We start from the raw sequence: 24,050 nt of genomic DNA on the forward strand, positions 1-24,050 counted from the left end.
AAAATAATGGATAATGATAGTAGTAGTAGTATATGTGATATTAATACTGTAGCTGCAGTTTTGCCAGAAATAAAATTGAACTGTAAATCACAATCAACTTCTAATACTTCTATTCCAATACAAAATGATATAATAAAGTTACCAGTTGTTATTGCTGGATGTTATGGTTTAGTCCTTAGAAAAAGAGTAAATAAAATTTTTGGATCTTATTGGACAAGAGAGTATTGTATGATACAATCTAATATTTTGGTATTTCACAAAGTAAAGTATCCATTTTATATAACTAAGAGTATATCTGTTGCAAGTATAATAAAATGTGAAGCTTCTTTAATTGATTCATGTGTATTTTCAATTTTTTTAAATAAGTCAGATGATTCTTGTATGAGTAGTTGTAGAAAAAAAAAAGTACAAATAAAATTGAAGTGTACATCTACAGTTGATATGCAAAGATGGGTTTTGTACATTAATAACAATATTAAATCATGGAAGAATAATAAAAATTCGGCAAAGAATCTTATTAGTAATGACCAATATATAGAGAGAAGTGTTGCAGAAGGAATAATTGAGAAGGTTACTCGTAAATTAAAAAAATCAAATAGAGCTTTAATGCTGTATCAATTAAATTTTATTATCAAGAAAAGACTTATTATCTTGCTTTCAAATTCCTTTAAAATATTATTATTAAATAAAAATAGAAATTCTGTGGTTTCTATTGAAAGCAATGAAAATGAGTGTGGACCTTTAATTCTAAAAAGATTTATGAAAGAAGTTCAAATGTCTGTAAATATATTAAAAAGTATGTTTTCATTTTCCCGAATTGTTGAGAGTAGGCTGAAATTACATTGGGATATTCTTAAAAAGCATAAAACAACAACTTGTATATTACATGAAAGGATTACTCTTAGAGACTTATTTCATATTTGGAAGAGACAAACATTATTTACTAAAAATCAACAAATATTATATGAAAAAAGTGGTAATATTAAATTTGATAGATGTTACTCATTTTATTTTGAAAAATCACTTCCAGTACTAATAAGTAACCAATTTAACAGGATTAATATTTTAGCATCAATTTTTAATAAAAGGCTTAGATTTGCTTGGAATTGCCTTTATACTATTAAGATACAAGAACGTATATTGATAGGATTATATCGTTATAATCAGATTAATTCCTTATTCCATATTCTTGAGAAAATCTGGAGAGTAAAAGTAATTAAAGCTTTCTTTACTTTAAAATTTATGCAGAATACATCGATATGTCAAGGAAGGAACGAAGAGATTTATTTAAACATAAAATATAATTCAAAGCCAATGAATAATAAGATAGAAAATGAAATTATAGGGTTGTATAAAAATACCCTTTAGATAACTCATGATGTTAGGCTACAAGGAATATTGTAATTGTTTTCTTTCTACCTCAAAAGAGTCATGATTTATTAATTGAGAAAGAAATCAACAAATTTATATTTATTTAATTTTAGTAATATATTGAAGTTAAAAATTTGTGATTTATAAATTGGTAGACTTCTAAGTTATATTTATTTCTGTATATTTAGAAATGATGCATATAGCGCCGATGCATTTGCACACAAATATGTACATGTCGTGATGTGACACTCTTGAGTGAATTCACAATAAAAGTGCTCACATCAAATATTTAATTTTTTTTGAGCAAAATCATGAAAAGTGAAACTGAATTAGCTTTGAATCGCACCCAAAGTGGTGTTAATTCAGCTAGAGTAGTGCAATATGTTTGTCCTATGAGTGGAGAAGCAAATGAAGTGTATCAGTCAAAGCGAACTAGAAGGATTCCATATGGTATTACCGAATTAACATTAGAGCATGAGTCTGCTTTAAAGGGTTTATTTGATACTTTGAATACCTATGGTGATAATAAGATACGTTTAGATGATTTAGTTGCTGCATTAAGGCGAGCTTTTGATAATGGTACTGTAACGTTCTCAAGATATGAAGCAATAGCTGCAGAGGTAACTGGTGATCATATCGAAGGAGAATTAAACATATTAAAAGAAGACTTTAACATTAATGGAGATGAAATGTTAGATTTCGAAGATTTCCGTAGACTAGCAAGAATGAAAATATTGAGACTTGACCGCGATGATGAAATTCAACTCGGTTTTAGATTATTAGACAGAAATAATAGTGAATATATAACAGCTTTAGAACTTAAACAAATGCTAATTACAAAAGGTATCTCTCCATTGACACCAGATGAAGCTGATGAACTACTTTTCATAGCTGATCAAAATAATGATGGGCTTATTAGCTATGAAGAGATTAAACGTTATCTAGAATACAATAGAAAACCAATACTTAATTAGATTAATGTATTTACAATAAAATAAAAAAGATAGTTTTGAAATGAATAAATTATTCTAATATAGAATAAATATTAGTTAATTAAAAAATAATTTGGCATATTTATGTATCTATAAAGTTCTATATATCAAATATTCAATATTTAGAATTTATTAAAGGATTAGACTAGCTTCTCAAAAATATTATCATTCTACATTATTTAACTATTATTTAACTAGATATCAAATAATCTTCAAATTTGTTGTAAACTGCAAATTTATATTTAAAATACTATTACTTAAGGGTTCATAATGAATATAACGTTTTGTATCTTCATATAAATTTTTTTGATATTTTAAAATTCTGTATATGTCACTTCTGACATTTATTTCATGGTAATATTTTGCTGCAAATTCCAAATATTTTATAATCAATTCATCAGTACTTAAGTTTTTCGTAAACAACTCTTCAATATTAACTTTCATTGCTTCTAGATTTGATTTATAACCACTGTAATAGTTATGATAGTTGTTAAGTAAAGTGCTGAAAGCTATAAGAAAATACTCAATTTCCTCATATCGAGATTTCGCTATATTGCCTGAAGATATAAAAGATTTACTACTAAGGTTATATTCACCATATAATCTACCATTGTAACAAGTTTCTGAATATGAGCAGAATATAAAGATAAACATAAATATCGAAAAAGTATTCATTTTACTTCGTTGTGACTTATAAATAGAAATGTCAGAGATATATCCTGACCTTTGTTAGTGAATTTTATTATAATATTCATCGATTTCGAACAAATATAAAGATGTTACTACACAGATCAAGCTCAGAGAATTGATATAGAGAAAATTATTAAATTATAAATCAGATATATATAATACAAATCCCTTAATATCCAAAAATTCTAAGCTAATTTTAACTTAAAATAATATATTTGCACACTTTCTATAATATCTTGTTAAATTAGGGATGGAAAAAAAAACTCGATACTTGGCGGTAAAAATGGTACTATTATTTTAATTTAGAATAATATTTACTAGAGTAGAATTTGTAGTATTATATATAAAGCCTTATTTTGGACTTTTATATGCTCTTAGTAATTAATATATTGTACCTTAGTTATATATATATTATGGTGTAACGAGCCTCTTAGAAGTGGAAATTGCTGGCTGAATATGCTTCTTAATGTTTGTAACGAATTTTGTATATGACGTATTGAACAAAAATTTATTTTTAAAGAGAATTCTGTTCTTTTTATTTGTACTCGTACTATCTAATGAAACTTCTTGTATAGAAAATAATGGTACACAAACTTTTTCTAAAAAGGTTCTGCAAATACCATTGGAAATATCCAATAACAGAATTGGATTTAACATAATAATTGGAGATCAGCACCTAAGATTAGCAATTGATACTTTAGTTGAAGGAATAAGGTTATTTGAAAAGCTAAGTCCAGCTTGTAATAAATTAACACATTTAAATAGAAGAGAATATGGAACTGGAAATAGTAAATTCTCTGAAATACGAAACTGTTATGATCCAAAAATATCATCAAGTGCAACTTGGTGTTATAACTCAGATAAATGTTTTGTAGGTTTATATTCATCAGTGTATAATTGTGATGAACATACTGAATTTCCTGATTTCACTAATAGTAATATTTCAAATCTTGCCTTATTACATAACTTTCAAAGGGTTTATGATGGAATTATACAAAATGAAATCTCTCTTGAAGGAAATGATATGGTTGTTTTACCATCACTATCACCACGTTTAGTTTTACAAAATTTTCCTATAAAACTCATACGTTCAAATATTTGTAATAGTAATTGGCCTACATTGGAAGATTTTGATGGACTTATTGGCATTGTAGGTATGTTTAAAAATAACAGAATATTCTTATATATATCTAGGAATAAAAACGATTATTTTTATTTTTGCTCATAATATATTGTAAATATCTAGTTTAATTTGGATATTAATATTTACAAATATGATGAATTCCCACAATATTCATCCATCTTTCGGGTCTGAATACCTTAGGTTTAGATGTTGATAAAAGGGGAAAATCTGACTATATTGACTAGATAAATTTACCTATATGTATGAGCAGAAGTAGAATATGAGATTGAGTATTGATTTTTTACAACAAAATTATTTTCACTTTATATTAATTTAATGTTATATATTTGTAGGTTCATCTATCTCATGTCGTGAATCTTCACTATGGAATAACTTAATGTTATTATATAATGCTTCAATTTATTCATTTGATATAAATATAGATAGTTATAATGAATCATTACCTATGACTTCAAATTCAGAATATCTGCATAAAATTGAAAATTCAAGGTATAAGCCATCATTTTTATACTTAGGAGGGTCATCTCCATATTGGAATATTAATAATATCATATGGAGTGAATCTAAACAAACTGGTGCAATATTTGAGGATGCTCTAAATTTGTTCCAAGTATATAATATTGGTGTTTGTGGAATAAATTTAATGCAAGGTATTTCATCTCATTGGACGAGTGCATTGGATTTTGGTTCTAGTTGTCTATCTCTTCCACTTTTTTTGTACCAAAGACTAATAAGTTGGTTACCAGTTTCATGCTCAGAAATTGAATACAATAATTTACAAAGTTCAAATTCTGATATTCCTTTACTTTGTATTATTTTAAAACGTCCTTTACCTCCATTAATTTTACATTTAGAAGAAAGAAGTTTAACACCAATAGTTATCCTACTTGATGATTTGATTGTTAAGAATAAAGATATTGATTACTTATGTTTAACTGTATCAATTATTAATTCAGCTGGAAATATCATTCCAATTTACATACAAAAAGAATATTTCGATACTTCAGGACCATCTATAGCCCCTGCTAATTCACCTCTCATTCTTTTTGGAACTTTGGTACTGAAGTCATTTGGTATAACTGTTAACTCACAATCTGGACAGGTTGGATTCTACACTAAGAATAATAAGAATATGCATAATAACATCAACTATGAGGTATACAATCGGCATTGTACTGTTAAGAAATTTTGTTTAGGAAATTCAACATACTTTGCCCCTACTAATGAATGTATGCCTCCTCCATGTTCATCATGGCTACTTTATAATTTAGATGAAACTACAAATACATGTGTATTATCTAGATTAGTTCCAATTGCAATAGTAGCTACTGTAGTGATTCTTACAACTGTTGAACTACATCTAATGTATATGAAACAGGTTGTATTGGAAAGAGCTCGACTGCAATCTTCCTAATAAAATCTCAGTTACAGTGGCACTTAAAATCTCTATTTTTAAATTTACCTAATTTCTAACCTTTTAATATTCAGCTCTTAAGTAATATTGAATACAAAACTATTTAAATTAATTTTGATAGAATAAATCATTATCTTGGGCGGTTCAGTAGGACAAATGTAAGACACCCCCTATAAACTTATTACGAAAGTCTAGGAGGTAAACTTTACTTTGTAATATAAAGAAGAAAATAAGAAATTTTCGTTCTAATATTAATTACTGGGGATTGTTATATGCAAAAGAACTGAAATGACTGGTGTAGAATGTGAGAATAAATCTACAGTAACTGAAGAGAAGGTGGTTTCACGGGTTTTAGAGAATAATACTACAGAACAACCTAGTAATATTGGTGAAGGAAGTGGTGATGAGAAATATTATCCAGAGGAAGAGATTACTGAGGGTAATTGGAATACTCCGCAGGTTGAATTGAAGCAGGTTGAAGTGATGACAGGAGAAGAAGATGAGGAGGAATTTTGGAAACATCGAGCAAAACTATATCGCTTTGTTAATGGAGAATGGAAAGAGAGAGGAGTTGGTAATGCAAAACTTTTGCAACATAAGGAAACTAAGAAAATTAGATTTTTATTAAGACAAGAGAAAACTTTTAAGATTGTTGCAAATCATTATGTTATTCAGAAAGGTAGCTTTTGTAAATTAACTCCTAACAGTGGAAGTAACAAAATTTGGGTTTGGACTGTACAAGACTTTTCAGAAGATCAGAAACTTGAACAATTTGCCTTGAAATTTGGTCAGGTCGAACAAGCAGATATTTTTAAGGAAAAATTTGAAGAAGCTGCTATTATAAATATGAAACTTTTTGATGAGTACACTAAAGATGATAATGAGCAAGAGATTGATAAATTAGGTAAATTTAAGATAGATTCATCTAAAAGTCAAGAGAAATAAAGAACATATAGATCACATATTTACTTACACCTAGATATACCACAAAATATTAAGCTATTAGAATTTACTTTAAAGATCTACTTTTGTTTAATATTAATATTTACAAAAATAACTTTATTTATTTATTAAAATTAAGTTGTATCTGATTTTGTTTATATAAACACCTATCAATTTATGAAGTAATTTCAAAGTGATGATGCATGTAATTTCGTCTTGTGGACCCGCCATCGCGGGTATCGTATTTTTATTGCATAGCTAACAGTAGTTCTAAAAAAATGAAAATACCTATTTCTTACTATTTAGTTGTAATATATTTTGTAAGTTTTAAATAGTTATTTATAAGAAATTTTAATATAAGTAATTTTAATTAACTTTGTTCTATAGACTTTCAAGGCAAATCTTTGTAACGGCTATATTCAAGAAACCCCTCCAGAAACAAAATGGCAACTTATTGCAAAGGTCATTAGAAGTGAATTTTTTGTGGTATGTTTGAATAATGATAAATTGTTTCTCATTAATTTAAAGTAGTTTTTCAATTATTTACCTGTATACTTTACTAGTGGGGAGTGATCTCTTTACAATTTGTTATATTCATTATAATAACTCAATTATCAATATGTAAGTGATACAAATAAGAATAAATTTAAGAGTATTAATTAATTCTAAATATAATTAATGATATATCTGCTTAATTTAATACCTTATTCATTATTTTGTACCTTATCATTTGTAGTCCGTCCAACTAACACAATATCTTCATCATCAAATATTCAAAATAAGAGAGAATAAACTAAAACTTACTAATATCGTTATATAAAGACATATATATTCAGTAATATAAATGTACAGGGAATATATTAGCACCTTAATGATAACATTGAATAATAATTTAGAAAGAGTATATCTGATTACTTTACATATTTTAATAAAATTTATATATCTACAAAAAACTATATCATAGAAATTTCATCTTTTTAAATATTATTTATTTTATTATATTTAGTGAATTATTGGATTATTTAAGAATATCCATAGTTTAATATATCTGTATAATCATCAATTAGATATTTTTCAGTGTTTATTTGATAAATAACTGAATTATTAGTATATCTGAATTTAATTCCTTCAATTATTTGAAATTCATTAGATTCTTCGTTTAGTGATTCTAAAGTATTTCCAACAGTAGTTTTCTCAAGGAATTCCAATGCTATATTTATTGGAGATAAACTACCTAATGTAAGTACATGTGATGTAAAAGGTAGAATCACAATTCTAGATTCTGGGAAATTCGCTTTTAAAAATGAAAATGCAAATTTTAATGGTAATACCAAATCATTTCCTCCCCAAATGAACAATATTGGAAACATATCTTTTATTTTAGCTAGCCTTTTATAATCATCATATCTTTCAAATAGTCTTCCACCCAATCCTATTTTAAATATAGTGGACCATTTCATAATGTAATAAGGATCGTATGGGCTGGATATTATTCCTAGTAAATTTAAAAAATCCTTCATAGTTTTGAGAAATATCGGGTATTTATGAATATTCTTAGCTAAAGAAGGACTAAATATCTTTGAGAGTTTATATAAATTAGGTGAATCATATCTTGAAATTATACCTGCCGGGGCCAACAAAATTAAACTTTCTATATGTTCAGGATACTTTACTGAATAATTCACCGATATTAGGCCACCAAGAGATAATCCAATCAATATAATCTTGGAATTAGTCCAACCAATAGCTACTAATAATTCACGAAGTTGCTTTACAAAGTCATCTATCTTAAGAAGACCTTTTATCCTCCACTCTGATAATCCATGTCCAACTAAATCATATTGCAATAAATGATACCCACGACCTACGATAGTACCCCTCCATCTATTATATTCTTCACCACAACCAAGGAGACCATGAATAGTGACAATTCTTTTATGTATTGGATTATTTGTACCAAATATACGATATTTCGTCCTACCACTAGAAAGCGTTACATACCTACTATTTTCAATAGTTTCGACTCCCCTCCTAAAACTTTCTACAGTACTTAAATATAGAATAAAAAGTAATAGCGAATTTAATGTCATACTATACAGTGATAGTTTCTTCTTAAAGAAATTGAGAAACCTCTGTGACTGCCTTATTTGTATTTCTCTACAATGAATAAGTTCTTAAATTCACGTCTTAAATATCTCTACAAAGCGCTTAAACCATATATATATATTGAAACAGTCTTTGATATTGATAATTTGGTCTTTTCAATTGGTAATTAAGGAATATTGTATGAAATATTTAGCTTATATATCGAAATTGGCCTATATATTATTTATGTTGAATAAGATTTATTAGCTCAAATGTCTTATTCAATCAAATGAAGTATCGTATATCATCTTTAAATATTTCTAATATCAAGAGAGATGTTTTTATCAACTCTATTGGTGCTTCTATTTTGTGTGGTATTGGAGACATATTTGCTCAAATTTATGAGAGTAAAATAGATCATGGTACAATAGAACATAATATCCCCAATATATCATATAAAAGTTATTCTATTATAGATCATGAAATTCTTCTAAATAGTGATAATCGGATATATAAGTTATATAGGTTAATGAAACTTAATTTAGAAAAAAAGAACATTTATATTAATAATTATTTAAAAAATTTGAATTTGATAAGAACATTTGTTGTATCATTAGAAGGATGTATAATAAATGGGATCTTGTTGACTCCATTTTACTATACTTTAGATTATTTATTTGATAATACCAAAATAAACCTAATTTCTCAAGACAAATCTAAATTATTAAATATTAATAAAAATTCTATATTAAAATATTATAATAAACACGTTTGGTTAGTTGTATTAAAAAAAGTTATTTTAATTCAAACTATATTTATACCATTTTCACTTGGATTTTTTCTCTTCTTAACCCCAATATTGGAGATAACTTTAAATAATATCTTTAAATATGATAGATCATTTAAGAATAGCTATTTTCATTTAAAATCCGGAGTTAAATATGGAGTTAAAGAAATTAAAGAGAAATTTTTAAATATATATATTTCGAGTTGGTACTTTTGGCCATTATCAGACATATTTAATATACGTTATTTACCTGTTTCATATAGACCATTATGGGACTCTTTTGTTGATATATTATGGACATGTTTCATATCATACTCTTCTCATAATAAATTAGAAGCTCAAAATTATAGTATTTTTAATAAATATATATATAATCATTGAATATTTATATATATTATTTACTATTTGAGGAGAGATAATATAAAATAAATATCTATTATAAATGATAGAGGTAAATATTTGAATATACTTTAAAGTTAGTCTTATTAATGTTTATATTATAAAGATAATTTAAGGAATAATTTTTCACAATAATTACAGATATAATTACTGTTTATATTTTATTTATTGACTTAACTATTGGTTATATAATTAGTATCTTAATTTTCGACATTACTATTACTTTATAATTATTTATAATTATCACTTTAATTCTAATTTTTTTTATTAAAAGATATTTACAAATGACTTTAGTATAATGACCTGATTCTTTAATTACGAATATTTATTTTATAAATATTCAGCGATATAACTTTCTTTATTTTAATTTCAATAATATAACGTCTGTAACACGTCAATGCATGTTAATTTTACCGCTCAGTTATCAGCAGTAACTCATGCATCGCGACATCGCGTGATTAAGAGTACCATGATATATTACCTGTAATAATAATAAAGTAATATTTTAAGAATTTGAGTAAATACTAGTGCTGATACTTAAAGCTATTTTATTTAAATATTAAGATTTTTCTTATACTAAAGCCCAAGTCAGCTCTAAAATAAACAATCTCATTAATAAATAATAGATGCTTGGATTTGAAACATTATAGAATATTTATCTTAATTATCATTTACAGGTGTCATTAATATATTTATGTCTTCCCTGTTCATTGTTGGTATAAGGGAATCCAGTAATTGGCGACGAGTCAGTGAGTATGTAGGTCATGTAGCAAGTAAATGCATTATGGTGCTAATGCAACAATATTATTTTTTGAAATGGCTAGTAAAGATTTTGATTATTTTGATATTTACACTTTTACCACTAATTAATGAGATGAATTCCATAGTACCATTATTATCTGTATTCGTTAGAGATACAGACTGGTTACTAGTACCTTCTATATATAATAAAGGAAAAATAAATAATGATTTATTAATTAGAGTAAATTCATGGGAATTCATTGCTCTATCTTCATTCACAAGTGAGAATGAACAAAAAGGATTTTATAATAATGGATATAATGTACCTAAACATGACATTAAAGAGTTTATACGAAAGAGGAAACATAAATCTAAAGTAACAGATTCACTATCATCTTCTGATATTAAACCATTATACGAAATAAAGGATGAGTTTTTGATAGATAATAGCAAAATTATAACGAGAAATTCTCGTCAATATCAAATATATATGACAAATTTACAAAACAATAACCATACACAAATGATTGGAGATACTAATGGTAATATATTAAAATATAAATACAAGAAATATACTAAAGAACAAGTTAGTATATGTATAAACTACTCATTATTAAGTTTGCATAAAATCTTTAATATGAAATGCCCAATTAATAATAAAAGAAATTATAAGAATAAGAATTTGAACTTACAACCTAAAGTAAACTTTATTAATGTACCTAACAGTTGGTGTTCATTATATACTCATAAAGATAATAATAATGGTCAATATTTTTTTACCTTTATACTTCCAGAATTATATTATAAATATAAACCATCATATATATTTAAAGTAACAACACTAATATTTGTTGTGTTTAGATGGTGCATTTTACTATTTAGGATGGTAATGCAAGTCCTACCTAATCAAGATAATAATACTTATACTAATGAAAGATATAGTGATATTGCTAGAAGTCAGTTAATATTTTATAATCAGTGCAAATCTCTCTTATCTTTTAGTACTTTTTATATTTGGTCATTATCTTCGGTATACTTATTATATGGTTTAACTCCAAATAGATGTACACATGTTCCAAGAATTGCATTACATGAATCTGTACAATGGATTCTCTGGATATCCCTTGTTACTTCTTGCTTAAGCTTTCAATTTGCAAAAATAAATAAAATAAGACAAGGTAGACAGGAATATAATTCAGATAGATATATTGGAGAATCACATACAAATGATACAGTAGAGATAATCCATACATCACAAACAACAAATGGACAAAGTACAACTCAAAAAATTTTGGGCCATGCATTGATTATTTTAGCATGCTGTGGATTTGGTTTTTCTTTAAGTGGTAGTGTAATGTTGTTAACTACACAAATGACAAGTCCATGGATAAATTCAAATTTAGTAACAATTATATGTCAATGTTGTGATTTACTTCTACGTGCTTATCTTGGTTTATTACACAATAGTATAAATTGTGAAACCAAAGAGAGATCAATCAATTGTTATAAATATATATTCCCTTATTACTTATTAAGAGAAGAAGAAAAGATCAACTGCAATGGTGATGGTAAACGTGAATGGATTGTAAAATCTATATCTAATCCTCCTCCACTAATATTTAGACATTCTTTTATATCTATAAAGTTACAAAAACTTTCACCAACTTTTTATATGCAAAGCTGTTTTGAAAATAATATTACATTATCAAATAAGGGAAGAGAATATTGCAATATAAATACATTACCACTTGAAAGTAAAGTAGAGGATTTAAAAGAGAATGAAGAGAGAAGTAAAAATAATAGTTATGATAGGGAAAATACTTATTTAATGAAAAAGCTGTCATCAGAAGATTCTAAGTTAGTAATCTACCCTGAATTATCTGAGAAGACAGATGATAATTCTCCATGTTCATCATCATCATCAAACTATTCACTCTCTGATGAGATCTCTATTTGTATGATATGCTATGATAGAGTAAGCAATATTGTACTCTCCCCATGTTATCATAGTGGGATATGCAGCAATTGTATTGATGAGATAATAAAGTGGACAGTATGCAAATTAAAAAAATCACCTCAATGTCACTTATGCCGTTGTCCAATTGAAATAGCCTGGCAATTAGATAATAATAGAGACTTAAGAAATGATGAAAAGGAAAGTGGAAACTATTCAACGGAGGAATATATTTCCCAGACATGCATAGAAGTTATATACCCCATATTAATACAAAGAAACTGAAAAAGTTTGATTTGAATATTTTCTAAAATCTTATTTAATATAGCTTAGGAATATATCTATCCTTTGTAACTTATAGGTAGCATAAAATCTACCATCTCATTAAAAAACTGAAATATTTATAGATTTATGCCTGTATTTGCACTTATACTTTTAGAGTAGCTTGAAGTTTCAACTTTTCTGTATTTAATACTAAATTTAAAATAAACTGGAATATAAGTAAATATATAAAGACGTTACATTTTTAATAATTAAAGAATTTATTCTATTAAAGAGGAGTTAGAGAATAAGTAGGAATTAATCAACATAATTTCTCAATAATAATAAAAATAAAACAGAATTTTAGCAATATATGGATTTTCTTTTACAATATCTACTTTTTATCACTACTTGATTCATATTGGGATGGAGAAGACATGAACTGATTGATCTTTTTCTAAGCACTTTGGGGACTGTCTTTTATTTTTCTTCATTTTATCTGAAACAGTTACAATAAGATTATCGGAAATAAATGAAACTCCTTCAATATTACAGTACTTGTAGTCACAATCGTGATCTCTAGGAAAGTAGTAAGTTTTCCCACCAGGTATTAACGACAACTTTTGAGGATCTAGAAATTCTCCATCTCCATAATTAATATCTCCAATCCATACTGCAGAATCTTCTTGAGAAGTAATGGTGACTTTGCTACCTTTGACATCAATTGAAGAATAATCTTGGAATTTTACTTCTGAAGGTATTTCAATAATTCTAACAGTTTTCCATATACATCTTATTAATTCCTTTGTTATATTATAAGCACCAATATCCGAATTCTCATTATTTAAATCATAATTTCCATTTTTATACTTGTTTGTATCTTTATCAAAATCCTTATTTTCTATATTTTGGACTACTTGATTGTTCCTAGCTATCTTTATATCTGCTAGAGCATTATATTGAGAACTTATGTAAACTTTTTTCATTAAAACAAGCCTTCCATTACCTGGCTGTTCTCCTTGAACTCCTCCTAAACAATAGTTACCCTCACATAGTCCTAAAATATAAAACTCTCCTTGTCTTGTTCTTAATCCGATAGCACCTTCAAAACCCTTATTATCAAACATAAATAAATATTCAGCTGCACAATTCTCTATAACCTCATAGAAATCCTGTCCATCTACATTAACTAATGCTAGTTCAATTATGTGAGAGTGATAATGAGGTTCCACAACTTTCGATTTCAAGTGATCTTGATCTTTCTTGGTTCTCCTTTTATACTCTTTGTTCTCTTTTACTTCCTTTGTTTCTGTATATAGTGAATTCTGATCATTTTTATCTATTATTTTGACTCCCTCTAAGTTCGTATTATATGGACAGGATTTCTCAAAATCCCGATACTTCTTTTGAATTTCAAAATCATTTATACCTTTTTGGATATCATCTAAATGTCCTCTATTACTTGCAAGTTCAAATTTTCCCTTAATATAATTTGAATTTTCATTTATATTGTCAAATATATACTTCAATTCTTTCCCTCTATTAATTTCTATATTAGAATCTATCTCATTTTCATAGTTATAATTACCAACTCCTTTCTCTATTATATGGGGAATAGATTCTCTAATTACGTAAAGATGTCTTGTTACATTATCATAGATAATAGCTTCCCATTGAGAATCTTCCTTTGTTGGATCTGTCCCATCTAGTAAATTTTCAATATCCATTGGACGTCCTCCAGCTGTTGTGGTTCTCATATATACCAGTTTATTTTTATTTGAAAATGGAGTCAAACTTAAACCAAAGCGTCCTAAATGCCATGAATTATCACAAACAACCCAGATATCATCCCCAATAATTTTTAAATCACTAGCTTCAAATTTAGTTTCGCTCTTTATATCTTTTGGTAGGGCAAAATAAGTTAATTCATAAACCATTTTTAAGACTTCTTTAGTATAATTTTTGTCATTGCATATATTATTATCTAGTGCTCTTTTATTTAATCCTTGAGAATTGTAATGACTTCCTGAATAATAACCAGACATATCTGTTGTAATCCTAGATAATGGTAGTTTATCTAATAACCTTAGCTCAGAACTAGAATCATTAATAAATTCTTTGTCTGTTAAATTACCTAATAAAACATCTTCAGTTATATTTGATATACCAAATCTTTCAATTTCAAATTCTGGTGCTACTTTATTCATTTCTTCAATATTTTTATTAGTTTTATCTGTATAATTAAAATCCACCATATAATCAGTTGAATCGATCATACTAATTTGATTTTTATATGGAGATACAAAACAACCTAAAATTACAAATACACAAACCATTAAGAATAAATACTTCCATATATTAAATTGTTTATATGTACTGTGAATTTGTTCACTTAAGCTATTGTCTACATTATCTAAATTCGTGGGTCCAATAGATAAATAGTTGAAAGATGACTCTTCATCTGGATGATACATAATTTATTGTATAATTATAAATATATATATATCAATTACAATATATTTTTAATTTCACTACCTATAGGTGGTAGTCAATTGATGAAAATCAAATACTATAATAAAATATCTTACGAAGTTGAGGATTTTTGACAAATAATATAAATATTGAATATATAATTAGACTAATATTATAATATCAATCTGAAATAGGATTTTATAAGTAATGAACATTTGAATCTAATATATACACGTATTTATGTACTATTTAGTGCGCAGCGAGCGAGAGGAACTTGCAGCCTTGCACCGCTCTGTTATTTACAAGGTTAAACTCATTTATTAAAAGTATATTTTACTAAAAAAATAATATTATAATTCAGAGCTATTTATCTTTAATATATGACTGGGTTAACTTAGATATTAGGTGTACTTCGTTGTATTATTTAATTTTAGGATTTGAAAGATAGTTCAGATAAAGATATGTAATATTAGCTTTTTTAATTATAAATACTTGGAATATATCCCACATAACTTTTATAAGTATATATACAGAGATTCCATTACATAAGAACACATTTAAGTACATTGACTAATCTTCACAGTGTCTATCTGTTCTATTTTAAATTAGTATAGATACCTTAGTTTAGTAGACAAAAACAATAAAATAACACCTACTTATATAACAAGACTTACCTATCATAACTCATTAAGCAAATATTATCAAGGAATATTGTAAAATTGCACTTTCCACTAAATAAAGACATGTAAAAAAAAGAGGCGCTCTATAATGGCGCTATAGGGGTGCATTTTGGGAAGGTCATGGGGTGATTATTTCTTTTGTTGTAAAGGGGCTACAATGAATGATATAAATGCCTAACAGGAATTATAAATAGAATGCAAAGTGGTGAAACAAATATAATACTACCTTTTGTTGAGGAAAATGAAGTACATGATCAAAACAATCAAGTTATATCACTAAAAAAAAAAATATTTAGATCCATACTAATAGTCTCAACTATAATTCCTGTTGTAATAGAAATATACTTTCTTATACCAAATTTAAACCTTTTATTCTCTAATAAACAGTGGATATATGTCCCAGGTTTCCATAATTTTGATTGGAATGGTTCCATGAAGAATGGTATAATTTTACTACTTTCAGATCCACAGAAGAACATTATAAACTTAGGCGAGGATCATAAAGAAATAGATCACTTTAAAAATAATATTCTAAGAGATTTGAATAGAAAAAAAAAAAATACAGAAATACTAAACTCACAGAATCTAATGGGTAATATTCTATATAAAAATGGAAGTAACTTGTTAAAAGATAAAGAGAGTAATGAATTTTACATAAACAGTACTTCAATAATGATTCATAAAAATAATAATATTAGAGAAGCAATTTCTGGTGATATTAACAATTTAAATTTATCTTTTAGTAGTAATATAGCAAATAATGTGTCAATATTAAAGTTTTCAAAATTAGAATGTGATTGTCCATTAATAAGTAGTTATTACAGTGACTCAAATAATTATTCTAATCAAACTAACTCAGACAAATATAAAGGAAATCAATATATTCCAATTAAAAGTAATGAAGAAATTCAGTTAGGGGAAACTGAACAAATATGGGGATATTCAAGCATAGTACGAGTAAAAAGTATGAATATGTTAAATACACCATATATAAATAATACAAATTTTTTAGTGAACAATAAATTATTGAATGATTCAACTCAGACTGTGAGTCTATTTATTGATTCAAAGAATTGGCTTGTTACTCCTATTACTGAAATGATCTTGGCCTTTATATTAATATGTGTAAGATGGCTGGGTGTACTTTGTAAAGTGATTATAGAGTTTCTAACCTCAATTAAGGTGAGTATAAGAGGAAATTATTTGAAGACATCTAGTATGTTTCCATTAATATATATAGGATTTGCTTCAGCATCTATTTTAATCATTGGTGTACAGGGTCAAAATTGTATAACTTGGTGGTTTTTAGGTAGTAATCCTCTATTTATAATATATTCTCAATGGTTTTCTTGGATCATATATAGTATAGGGATTTTGCTTTCTGTGATCCATTGGCTAATATACAAGTACCTAAACGTGTTAGATAAATACAAGTATATAATTGATCTATTAGCAATATTTAGTTATACATCATTTGGACTTAATCTAATGATATCTTTATGCCTCTGTATATTAGGTTTATTGAAACCATGGATTATTATGATTTGGGTTACAGCACTATACATGGAAATAGAAAAGAATCTTCAAAAATTCATACATCGAGACACAACTTTAAACATGAGAAATAATTTTGATACTAGAAATACTATATGGAGCTATTTATTATTTAGACCTAATTTTAATACAACTAATCACCAAAGAGGAACTTTAGAGCTAGTAGATAATAATAATAATAATAATGATAGAGAAAGATTTATAGTTATTCCTGTGAGTTCCACTTATTTTAGGATTCATGAAGTTAATCCAAATAGTTGTATTATAAAATTACCATTTTGGGGTAATAATAATATACAAAAGGATTATACTATAAAAGTTGAGTGTAAAGAACAAATTGAAGTAAACTCTTTTTGTTTTTCCAATCACCCAAGAATAAGTATAGAAACACCCTTTGAAAATAAAAAAAGTAAAGATAATCAAATTGAGCATTCTGAAACTAATATAACTACAAAAAAGAGTGGAGATACTCAAATAAATTATAAAATTACATCAAATATATCAATAAATGATAATGAAAATAAATCTCACCCAAATTTTGAACATGAAATTAATGAATTTGAGACACAATCTGGAAATTGTTACTGTTCAATATGCTTTTTAGAATGTTCTACTACAAATATATTTTCACCTTGTGGCCATGGTTGTGTTTGCCTACAATGTTTGGGAGATTATATTGCTCATTCAGTTAAAATGAGGCAGCATCCTACTTGTCATATATGCAGAGAACGAATTTCTAAAATTCTACGAATTAGTTCAGATATAGAAGATGGAATAAAAAAGAAATCTAAAGATTCTAATCATATGAATAATAATAATAATAATAAAGATACAATTCCAACTGGCTCTTCCCATTCACAAGTATATAATGTAGAAGTAGTTGCAGAAGTTAGTTCAACTGATTATCAGCTAGTATCAAACAGCAATAGTGAAGTAAATAATTATGGTAATAATAATCTCGGTAATTCGAATAGAAGCCCTTTTTTACGAGTATTGTGTAGTGACTCGATTTTATGCTATCATCCTGAAATACGTCAGCTCCTACATCTACATAACAATACATTATCAAATAGAAACCCTCAAGCTTCTTCAATTACAAGAAGGGCTGCTTCAGTATCAGTAACTTCTATGGAAAGGTTAAGGTGTAGATCTGCATCAAGATCTAGGCAGCAAAGATCTAGAAGTAATTATAGATCTTATAACATAAGAAATATATCAGTACCTCCAATAGTCACAAACCAATAAACACTTGTAATAATAGCTAAGGAATATCACAATTAAATACTTAATGCTAAGGTTTTTAGTACTTCATCTATTTAGTGCATGGTTTTCCCCTAATAAGCTAATAAATCCATTAGGATTATTTAAAATCCCGTTTATGGCGGTATAACTTAACCGCTTATAATAATTTTTAGGATGAACCTTTATTGATTTAAACTGAGAAATATTATATTTTCTACCTAGAGTCAGAGGACTTTTTATATACACTTAACTTATTTTCTAGTATGATATTTATAAATTTATTTATTTCACTTATTTATCTTTTTAAAAATATCGACATGAAGTTACTACCGGACCTTATTACAGCATATAGTCAGTTATTAAAGGCGTCAAATTTTTTTGTTGCATAATTTCATAAACCCCTAAAGATTAGTATAGGTATTTATACTTTGTATATATTTGTAAATTGTCTTTTTTTATTGCTATAGCTATAATAATTAGCTTGAATAAATATTTGCTATATCACAAATATACAGGTTAGAGATATATCTAAATTATAAATTAATAATCTTACCCTAACAATGAAACAAGAGTATGAAGTAAATAATTCTAATGATTTATCAGATTTAAGATTGAAATTTAATTGGGATTTAGAAGCTAGAAAAGATGTATTGCAATCTTTATATAATTCATTAGATTCATCCATATCAATGTATGAATTAAGACAAAAAGATATATACAAGGAAAAAGTAGATAATAACGAATTAAAATATATTAAAAAGAAAAAAAAAGATATAAGGAAAGCCAATATAAGTTCACTTGGTTTTATTGACTTATTTGCAGAAGAGAATATGGCATCAGTTATATTTGATCATATAATATCAACTATAATTATATCACCTTCTATAAATACGAGACTAGAAGCATTGACAATTCTAGAAGAAAACTGTTTATATATACTTGGTAATCCAGATAACATGAAATTAGACTATAGATATTGGTATCGATATAATTGTACTTTTAGAGTATTAAATGATATAATATGTGTAAATCTCAGAGATTTAGCTAAAGTATGCTTGGGATTATATGAAGCTAGTACAGAACTTGCAGGGAATAATTCAGTAAATGAAGAGAATTTATATAAAGCTTTAAAGTCAAAATTTTATATGCGCTCTACTGTAACATTTCAATCTCAAGCACTTGTAACATTAACTTGTATTATAATTAGATGTAATATATACTCAGTACTTCCTTATTGGTTCTCAAGATTAATTGTTAATTTATTTCTTATTACTAAGGGTAGTATTTTATCTATGAGATATAAAATATCTCAACTAAAACTCAGAAATATTCAAGGTATGAATATTTTAAAGTTATATGCAATGGAATGTCTACTAGAGTTAAATAGAACATATCCTGGTTTACTTAAACCTCTTTTGAATGACAAAATTTTAGAAGATTATACTTTAAATAAAACTGAACTAATAAATAGGACGACAAACTTAAGTAATACTACAGGCTACTCAGATACGACACTAAATAACACAAAAAATATAACAGATAATTCAAATAAAATGTATATACAAAGTATTGAAAATTCTAATATTTCAGATAATAATTTTGAAGACTACAATAATAAAGAAGAAAATTATTTTATAAATCAGCAAGATGACAAGATGAGTAATGAAGATTTAAGTAAAATAGACTTTAAAAGTGATGAATTGCTTTTATCTTTTTTAAGTGAAAATATTAATCCAATAATATGGCCTGATTGTATTGAAAATACAAATAACTCAAAAATACAAAATAATACTAGCAATATCATATTTTCAAATGATTTGTCTATAGAGTTAATATCATCAATAGCATTGAATATTGTTTCTAATTTAGAAAATCCTTTATCAAAATATACGAAAAAGTTTTTAACACATCTTATGTCTTATATAATAGATAATCTAAAAATATCGTCATGCTGGAATACCCAGATATTAATTCAATCCTTAAATAGAATTGTATCGATTTTATCAATTCCCAGTAATATTTTGGAATCTGCAATGATACCACTCAAATATTCTTTTAGATTACATGTAATATTTGAAGCTATTGAATCTGAACATACATCTTTTAAAAAATCTAAACTATCTTTATCTTTATATACTGATGCAATTCATAGAGTTATTAGTATCATTAATAATTTTCAGTTATCTATTCCAATTAGATTATATTGTACAATATGGCTTCAATCATTGTTTAATGATTTATTAGAAAAATTAATAAGGAATTATCAAAATACCAATTCATTAATTTCAGATGACTTGGTGGATATTAAAGATTCGACTAAAATACTTTTAGATACAATGTTAATACCAAGTTGGTATGATCCTACAGCATTAAAATACAATAAGACATGTCTATGGTTATATTTGACATATTATTTAAATCATATTAATGAATTTAAGCAATCAATTACAAATGTATATAATTTATTATCCTCAATGACAGAGTTAATGTTGTTAAAATCACCTATTGGATCTCATTGTGCTTATCTGAAAATTCTGTACAGAATAGCTGCAACATTTGGGATGGATGAAGAATTTATTAAGACTCTTTTTAATTATACTTGTCATAATATTAATCATTTAACAGAAGTTAAGATTCCTTATTTAACCCAATGGCATATTCCAAATACGATCCAACTAATCAGTTTTATTGTTAATGATATCCAACAATCTAAGTATAGGTATGTTTTCGATTTTTGTTATTTATTATTATTAAATTAAAATAATTATACGATTTTTAAATAAAATATCATTACAGAGTATATCTAGATAAATTTATTGAATATGTACTGGATTATGTTAAGACTTTAACCGATCCAAATGATATTGAAGTCTTTCTTTTATTTTTGGTATATTTATCTTTTGAAAGGAAGAATTTAAAATTAAACCATAATTTACTTTTATTACCATCAAATAGTATTCTTATTGATATTCTGGAGTATATAATAACTGTTTGTTTTGTGAATACAAATGATACAGTTACAAGGTGGATAACAGGAAATAAGATAATCTCAGTAAGTTTTTAAATCATATACAAATAAATATGTTTTATTTATAATATTATAAAATAACTTTAATTTTTTATTTTTAGACTTTGTTAGTTATTATATCAAATGAAGAATCTAGCTATTATAAAAATGAGTATTTTAGTAAGATATCCAATTGCCTTAAGGAATACTTAGATATTTTTGATGTTGAACTCAGTAATTTCCTTAATTATATGGAAATTTTAATTGGTAACTGTTCCAATGATATTATAATTAAAATATTTCAGCTTGATGGATCTTCAAATACATATGATCAGATAACCAATTATGAAATATTTGAAGATAACCTAAATTCTGAAGATAATACACTGGTTAATGATATTTATTACAGTTCAATAGTCAATTTTCATTTAATAAAACATTTCAGAAGTGAGTTTTTAAATATTGATGATAATGGAACTGCTATTTTTTTTTATAAGAAAAGTAAATCAAGTTATAAGAATAATTCCATTATTTTCCCATTTATATTAAGTTTAAAGGATTCCATCATTTTACAAGATATAGAAAATAAAAATTCTGAAACTTGCCTTTATGCTATTGAGATCCATTTTGATTATTCCGATAATTTATATCAAATAAGTCCTGTTATAGTACCTTTTTTAAAACCTTGTTCAATTCCTACTGATATTGAGGAATCTATTAAATTAAAAAGTAAGGATATTATATGTCATTTAAATGGTGATAATAGAAATGAAAATAATGAGTTGAGTACTACTTATAGAGAAAATAATGGTATTATATATATAGATAGCTGTAATGTAATCGTACTATTAGATGTCTACATTAAATTCCCAAAACCATCTAAAATCGGTGTTTCTATGGAATTTAGTGATGTATATGGAAAAATTTTAAAAAGAGACCTTGAAGATTTTGAAATTGAACTTCAGGATTTATTTTTACCTTCTCCTACAGAGAACTGGAATAATACAGTATATTCATACATATACAGACATTACAAACAAAATAAAGAGAATCAAAATAAGATTTTGGATAAAAAAATTGATTATAATAACTTAGAATATCCTTCTGGAAATGTTGTAACGTGTAATAAAGTTCTTGATATAAACAGTGAAAATATATATTGTCAAATTAATAAATGTCTAATTCCATACAATGTTGCACATGAATCAATAGTTGAACTGATTAATGGGGAATTCAATATTGAAGAAAGTTTTGATTTTCACCATGATATATTAATTTCTGAAAAATATAATATAGGGAACTATTGTCAACATAATTATAGGGATAATGACATTTTGATGCATGTTGATTACAAGTGGTTTTGCATATATTTACTCCCTAATTTCCATATAATTCTTCAATTTTCAATTACTTTGAATACTACTATTATTCATTTCTATACAGATTATCCAGATATTTTACTTTATATGGATATATTATTTGATAAATGGTTAAATTCGTAATAGTATTTAGTTGTAACAAATTCCATGCAATTATTTGTTAGCAAATATTACTTTTAATATATAATAATTTATTTTAATATATGTACTTCCTTTTGTAGATATAAAAAATGACTAAACTAGTAATTTTTTTTAAATATTAATATCTTCAAACAGATTTTCTTCTACATATTAGAACACTTTCTTATTAAAAAGTGATATATTTGAGTTAATAAAAATGAAAATTGTTTATTAAGTGGAATATTCCCTTTATTAGCTAGTTATTAAGTGTATAATCTCACAAAATTTGAAGTTTAAAGAGTTGTTTTCTTTAAAGAAAAGATCAATTTATTAAATAATTTATTCCTTTAAAATTATTTAATAATATTTGAGATTATATCATTTAATATATAAAATAATAGCTTTATAGTTTCTTTATAAAAATTATAATTAGAAAAAATTATTAATAAATTGGTTTATACTCTAGAATCTTGAATGTGTTTTTTTTTTCTTTAAAAGATTCTTTAAATAGTAAATACAAATATTTTAAATATGAATTTTGCTAAAGTGATTTATTAACTTTTAATAATAAAATGCATAAATACAATCGAATTTGAAGCTTTATATACTAATTTTATGTTAAAGACCCTAAAAAATATTATTTAGCACGTCATTGTAAGGCTAATAACAATAATAGTAATAATAATTCATAACTCACATATAGTATACTATTCTTTTATTGTACGCATTAATCAAAAATAAATAACAGTTTTCCATCTCCAATCATTATTATTGTAACTTAATTTAGATTATATTTAGGAGCTAATCTACCTTAGT

At 25.8% G+C, this 24,050-nt stretch overlaps 11 protein-coding genes across 11 annotated transcripts, besides 29 other annotated features; 8 read left to right on the forward strand and 3 right to left on the reverse strand.

Annotated features, from left to right (window-relative positions):
- Positions 1-6: 6 nt before the first annotated feature.
- CMU_042160 (PH domain-containing protein) lies at positions 7-1,368 on the forward strand (the record flags this gene model as incomplete). The annotated part of the gene is made up of 1 exon (XM_002139456.1): positions 7-1,368. One exon carries the CDS (start codon positions 7-9, stop codon positions 1,366-1,368), a length of 1,362 nt encoding a protein of 453 aa, XP_002139492.1.
- Positions 667-694: a sequence feature (AT_rich).
- Positions 1,369-1,460: 92 nt separating the features above from the next.
- Positions 1,461-1,493: a sequence feature (AT_rich).
- A 189-nt stretch (positions 1,494-1,682) lies between these two features.
- CMU_042170 (EF hand family protein) lies at positions 1,683-2,345 on the forward strand (the record flags this gene model as incomplete). Its single annotated transcript, XM_002139457.1, has 1 exon — positions 1,683-2,345. One exon carries the CDS (start codon positions 1,683-1,685, stop codon positions 2,343-2,345), a length of 663 nt encoding a protein of 220 aa, XP_002139493.1.
- Positions 2,338-2,438: a sequence feature (AT_rich).
- A 126-nt stretch (positions 2,439-2,564) lies between these two features.
- CMU_042180 (uncharacterized protein) lies at positions 2,565-3,038 on the reverse strand (the record flags this gene model as incomplete). Its single annotated transcript, XM_002139458.1, has 1 exon — positions 2,565-3,038. The coding sequence occupies one exon, from the start codon at positions 3,036-3,038 to the stop codon at positions 2,565-2,567; it is 474 nt and encodes a 157-aa protein (XP_002139494.1).
- Positions 2,658-2,685: a sequence feature (AT_rich).
- A 141-nt stretch (positions 3,039-3,179) lies between the features above and the next one.
- Positions 3,180-3,214: a sequence feature (AT_rich).
- Positions 3,215-3,519: 305 nt separating this feature from the next.
- Positions 3,520-5,611, forward strand: CMU_042190 (uncharacterized protein; the record flags this gene model as incomplete). The annotated part of the gene is made up of 2 exons (XM_002139459.1): positions 3,520-4,207; positions 4,530-5,611. The coding sequence occupies 2 exons, from the start codon at positions 3,520-3,522 to the stop codon at positions 5,609-5,611; spliced, it is 1,770 nt and encodes a 589-aa protein (XP_002139495.1).
- Positions 5,612-5,899: 288 nt separating this feature from the next.
- Positions 5,900-6,556, forward strand: CMU_042200 (Ran-binding protein, putative; the record flags this gene model as incomplete). The annotated part of the gene is made up of 1 exon (XM_002139460.1): positions 5,900-6,556. The coding sequence occupies one exon, from the start codon at positions 5,900-5,902 to the stop codon at positions 6,554-6,556; it is 657 nt and encodes a 218-aa protein (XP_002139496.1).
- Positions 6,557-6,642: 86 nt separating this feature from the next.
- Positions 6,643-6,691: a sequence feature (AT_rich).
- Positions 6,692-6,862: 171 nt separating this feature from the next.
- Positions 6,863-6,927: a sequence feature (AT_rich).
- A 546-nt stretch (positions 6,928-7,473) lies between these two features.
- Positions 7,474-7,558: a sequence feature (AT_rich).
- A 17-nt stretch (positions 7,559-7,575) lies between these two features.
- On the reverse strand, positions 7,576-8,643 carry CMU_042210 (hydrolase, alpha/beta fold family protein; the record flags this gene model as incomplete). The annotated part of the gene is made up of 1 exon (XM_002139461.1): positions 7,576-8,643. The coding sequence occupies one exon, from the start codon at positions 8,641-8,643 to the stop codon at positions 7,576-7,578; it is 1,068 nt and encodes a 355-aa protein (XP_002139497.1).
- Positions 8,644-8,927: 284 nt separating this feature from the next.
- CMU_042220 (Mpv17 / PMP22 family protein) lies at positions 8,928-9,806 on the forward strand (the record flags this gene model as incomplete). The annotated part of the gene is made up of 1 exon (XM_002139462.1): positions 8,928-9,806. One exon carries the CDS (start codon positions 8,928-8,930, stop codon positions 9,804-9,806), a length of 879 nt encoding a protein of 292 aa, XP_002139498.1.
- Positions 9,195-9,223: a sequence feature (AT_rich).
- Positions 9,356-9,404: a sequence feature (AT_rich).
- Positions 9,603-9,624: a sequence feature (AT_rich).
- Positions 9,766-9,826: a sequence feature (AT_rich).
- Positions 9,827-9,840: 14 nt separating this feature from the next.
- Positions 9,841-9,869: a sequence feature (AT_rich).
- Positions 9,870-10,047: 178 nt separating this feature from the next.
- Positions 10,048-10,105: a sequence feature (AT_rich).
- A 39-nt stretch (positions 10,106-10,144) lies between these two features.
- Positions 10,145-10,165: a sequence feature (AT_rich).
- A 353-nt stretch (positions 10,166-10,518) lies between these two features.
- CMU_042230 (zinc finger, C3HC4 type domain-containing protein) lies at positions 10,519-12,804 on the forward strand (the record flags this gene model as incomplete). The annotated part of the gene is made up of 1 exon (XM_002139463.1): positions 10,519-12,804. One exon carries the CDS (start codon positions 10,519-10,521, stop codon positions 12,802-12,804), a length of 2,286 nt encoding a protein of 761 aa, XP_002139499.1.
- Positions 11,109-11,129: a sequence feature (AT_rich).
- Positions 12,805-13,196: 392 nt separating the features above from the next.
- On the reverse strand, positions 13,197-15,254 carry CMU_042240 (uncharacterized protein; the record flags this gene model as incomplete). Its single annotated transcript, XM_002139464.1, has 1 exon — positions 13,197-15,254. The coding sequence occupies one exon, from the start codon at positions 15,252-15,254 to the stop codon at positions 13,197-13,199; it is 2,058 nt and encodes a 685-aa protein (XP_002139500.1).
- Positions 15,253-15,309: a sequence feature (AT_rich).
- A 78-nt stretch (positions 15,310-15,387) lies between these two features.
- Positions 15,388-15,433: a sequence feature (AT_rich).
- Positions 15,434-15,567: 134 nt separating this feature from the next.
- Positions 15,568-15,610: a sequence feature (AT_rich).
- A 517-nt stretch (positions 15,611-16,127) lies between these two features.
- CMU_042250 (zinc finger, C3HC4 type domain-containing protein) lies at positions 16,128-18,731 on the forward strand (the record flags this gene model as incomplete). Its single annotated transcript, XM_002139465.1, has 1 exon — positions 16,128-18,731. One exon carries the CDS (start codon positions 16,128-16,130, stop codon positions 18,729-18,731), a length of 2,604 nt encoding a protein of 867 aa, XP_002139501.1.
- Positions 17,653-17,676: a microsatellite.
- Positions 18,294-18,313: a microsatellite.
- Positions 18,732-18,995: 264 nt separating the features above from the next.
- Positions 18,996-19,034: a microsatellite.
- A 254-nt stretch (positions 19,035-19,288) lies between these two features.
- On the forward strand, positions 19,289-23,237 carry CMU_042260 (uncharacterized protein; the record flags this gene model as incomplete). The annotated part of the gene is made up of 3 exons (XM_002139466.1): positions 19,289-21,447; positions 21,525-21,780; positions 21,858-23,237. 3 exons carry the CDS (start codon positions 19,289-19,291, stop codon positions 23,235-23,237), a joined length of 3,795 nt encoding a protein of 1,264 aa, XP_002139502.1.
- Positions 19,470-19,498: a sequence feature (AT_rich).
- Positions 21,466-21,516: a sequence feature (AT_rich).
- Positions 21,786-21,856: a sequence feature (AT_rich).
- A 42-nt stretch (positions 23,238-23,279) lies between the features above and the next one.
- Positions 23,280-23,319: a sequence feature (AT_rich).
- A 38-nt stretch (positions 23,320-23,357) lies between these two features.
- Positions 23,358-23,380: a sequence feature (AT_rich).
- Positions 23,381-23,558: 178 nt separating this feature from the next.
- Positions 23,559-23,686: a sequence feature (AT_rich).
- Positions 23,687-23,895: 209 nt separating this feature from the next.
- Positions 23,896-23,920: a microsatellite.
- The last annotated feature ends 130 nt before the right edge of the window (positions 23,921-24,050 follow it).

The sequence above is a fragment of the Cryptosporidium muris genome, genomic scaffold, assembly GCF_000006515.1.
Source record: "Cryptosporidium muris RN66 scf_1106632373453 genomic scaffold, whole genome shotgun sequence".
In the NCBI taxonomy this organism is placed as follows: domain Eukaryota; phylum Apicomplexa; class Conoidasida; order Eucoccidiorida; family Cryptosporidiidae; genus Cryptosporidium; species Cryptosporidium muris.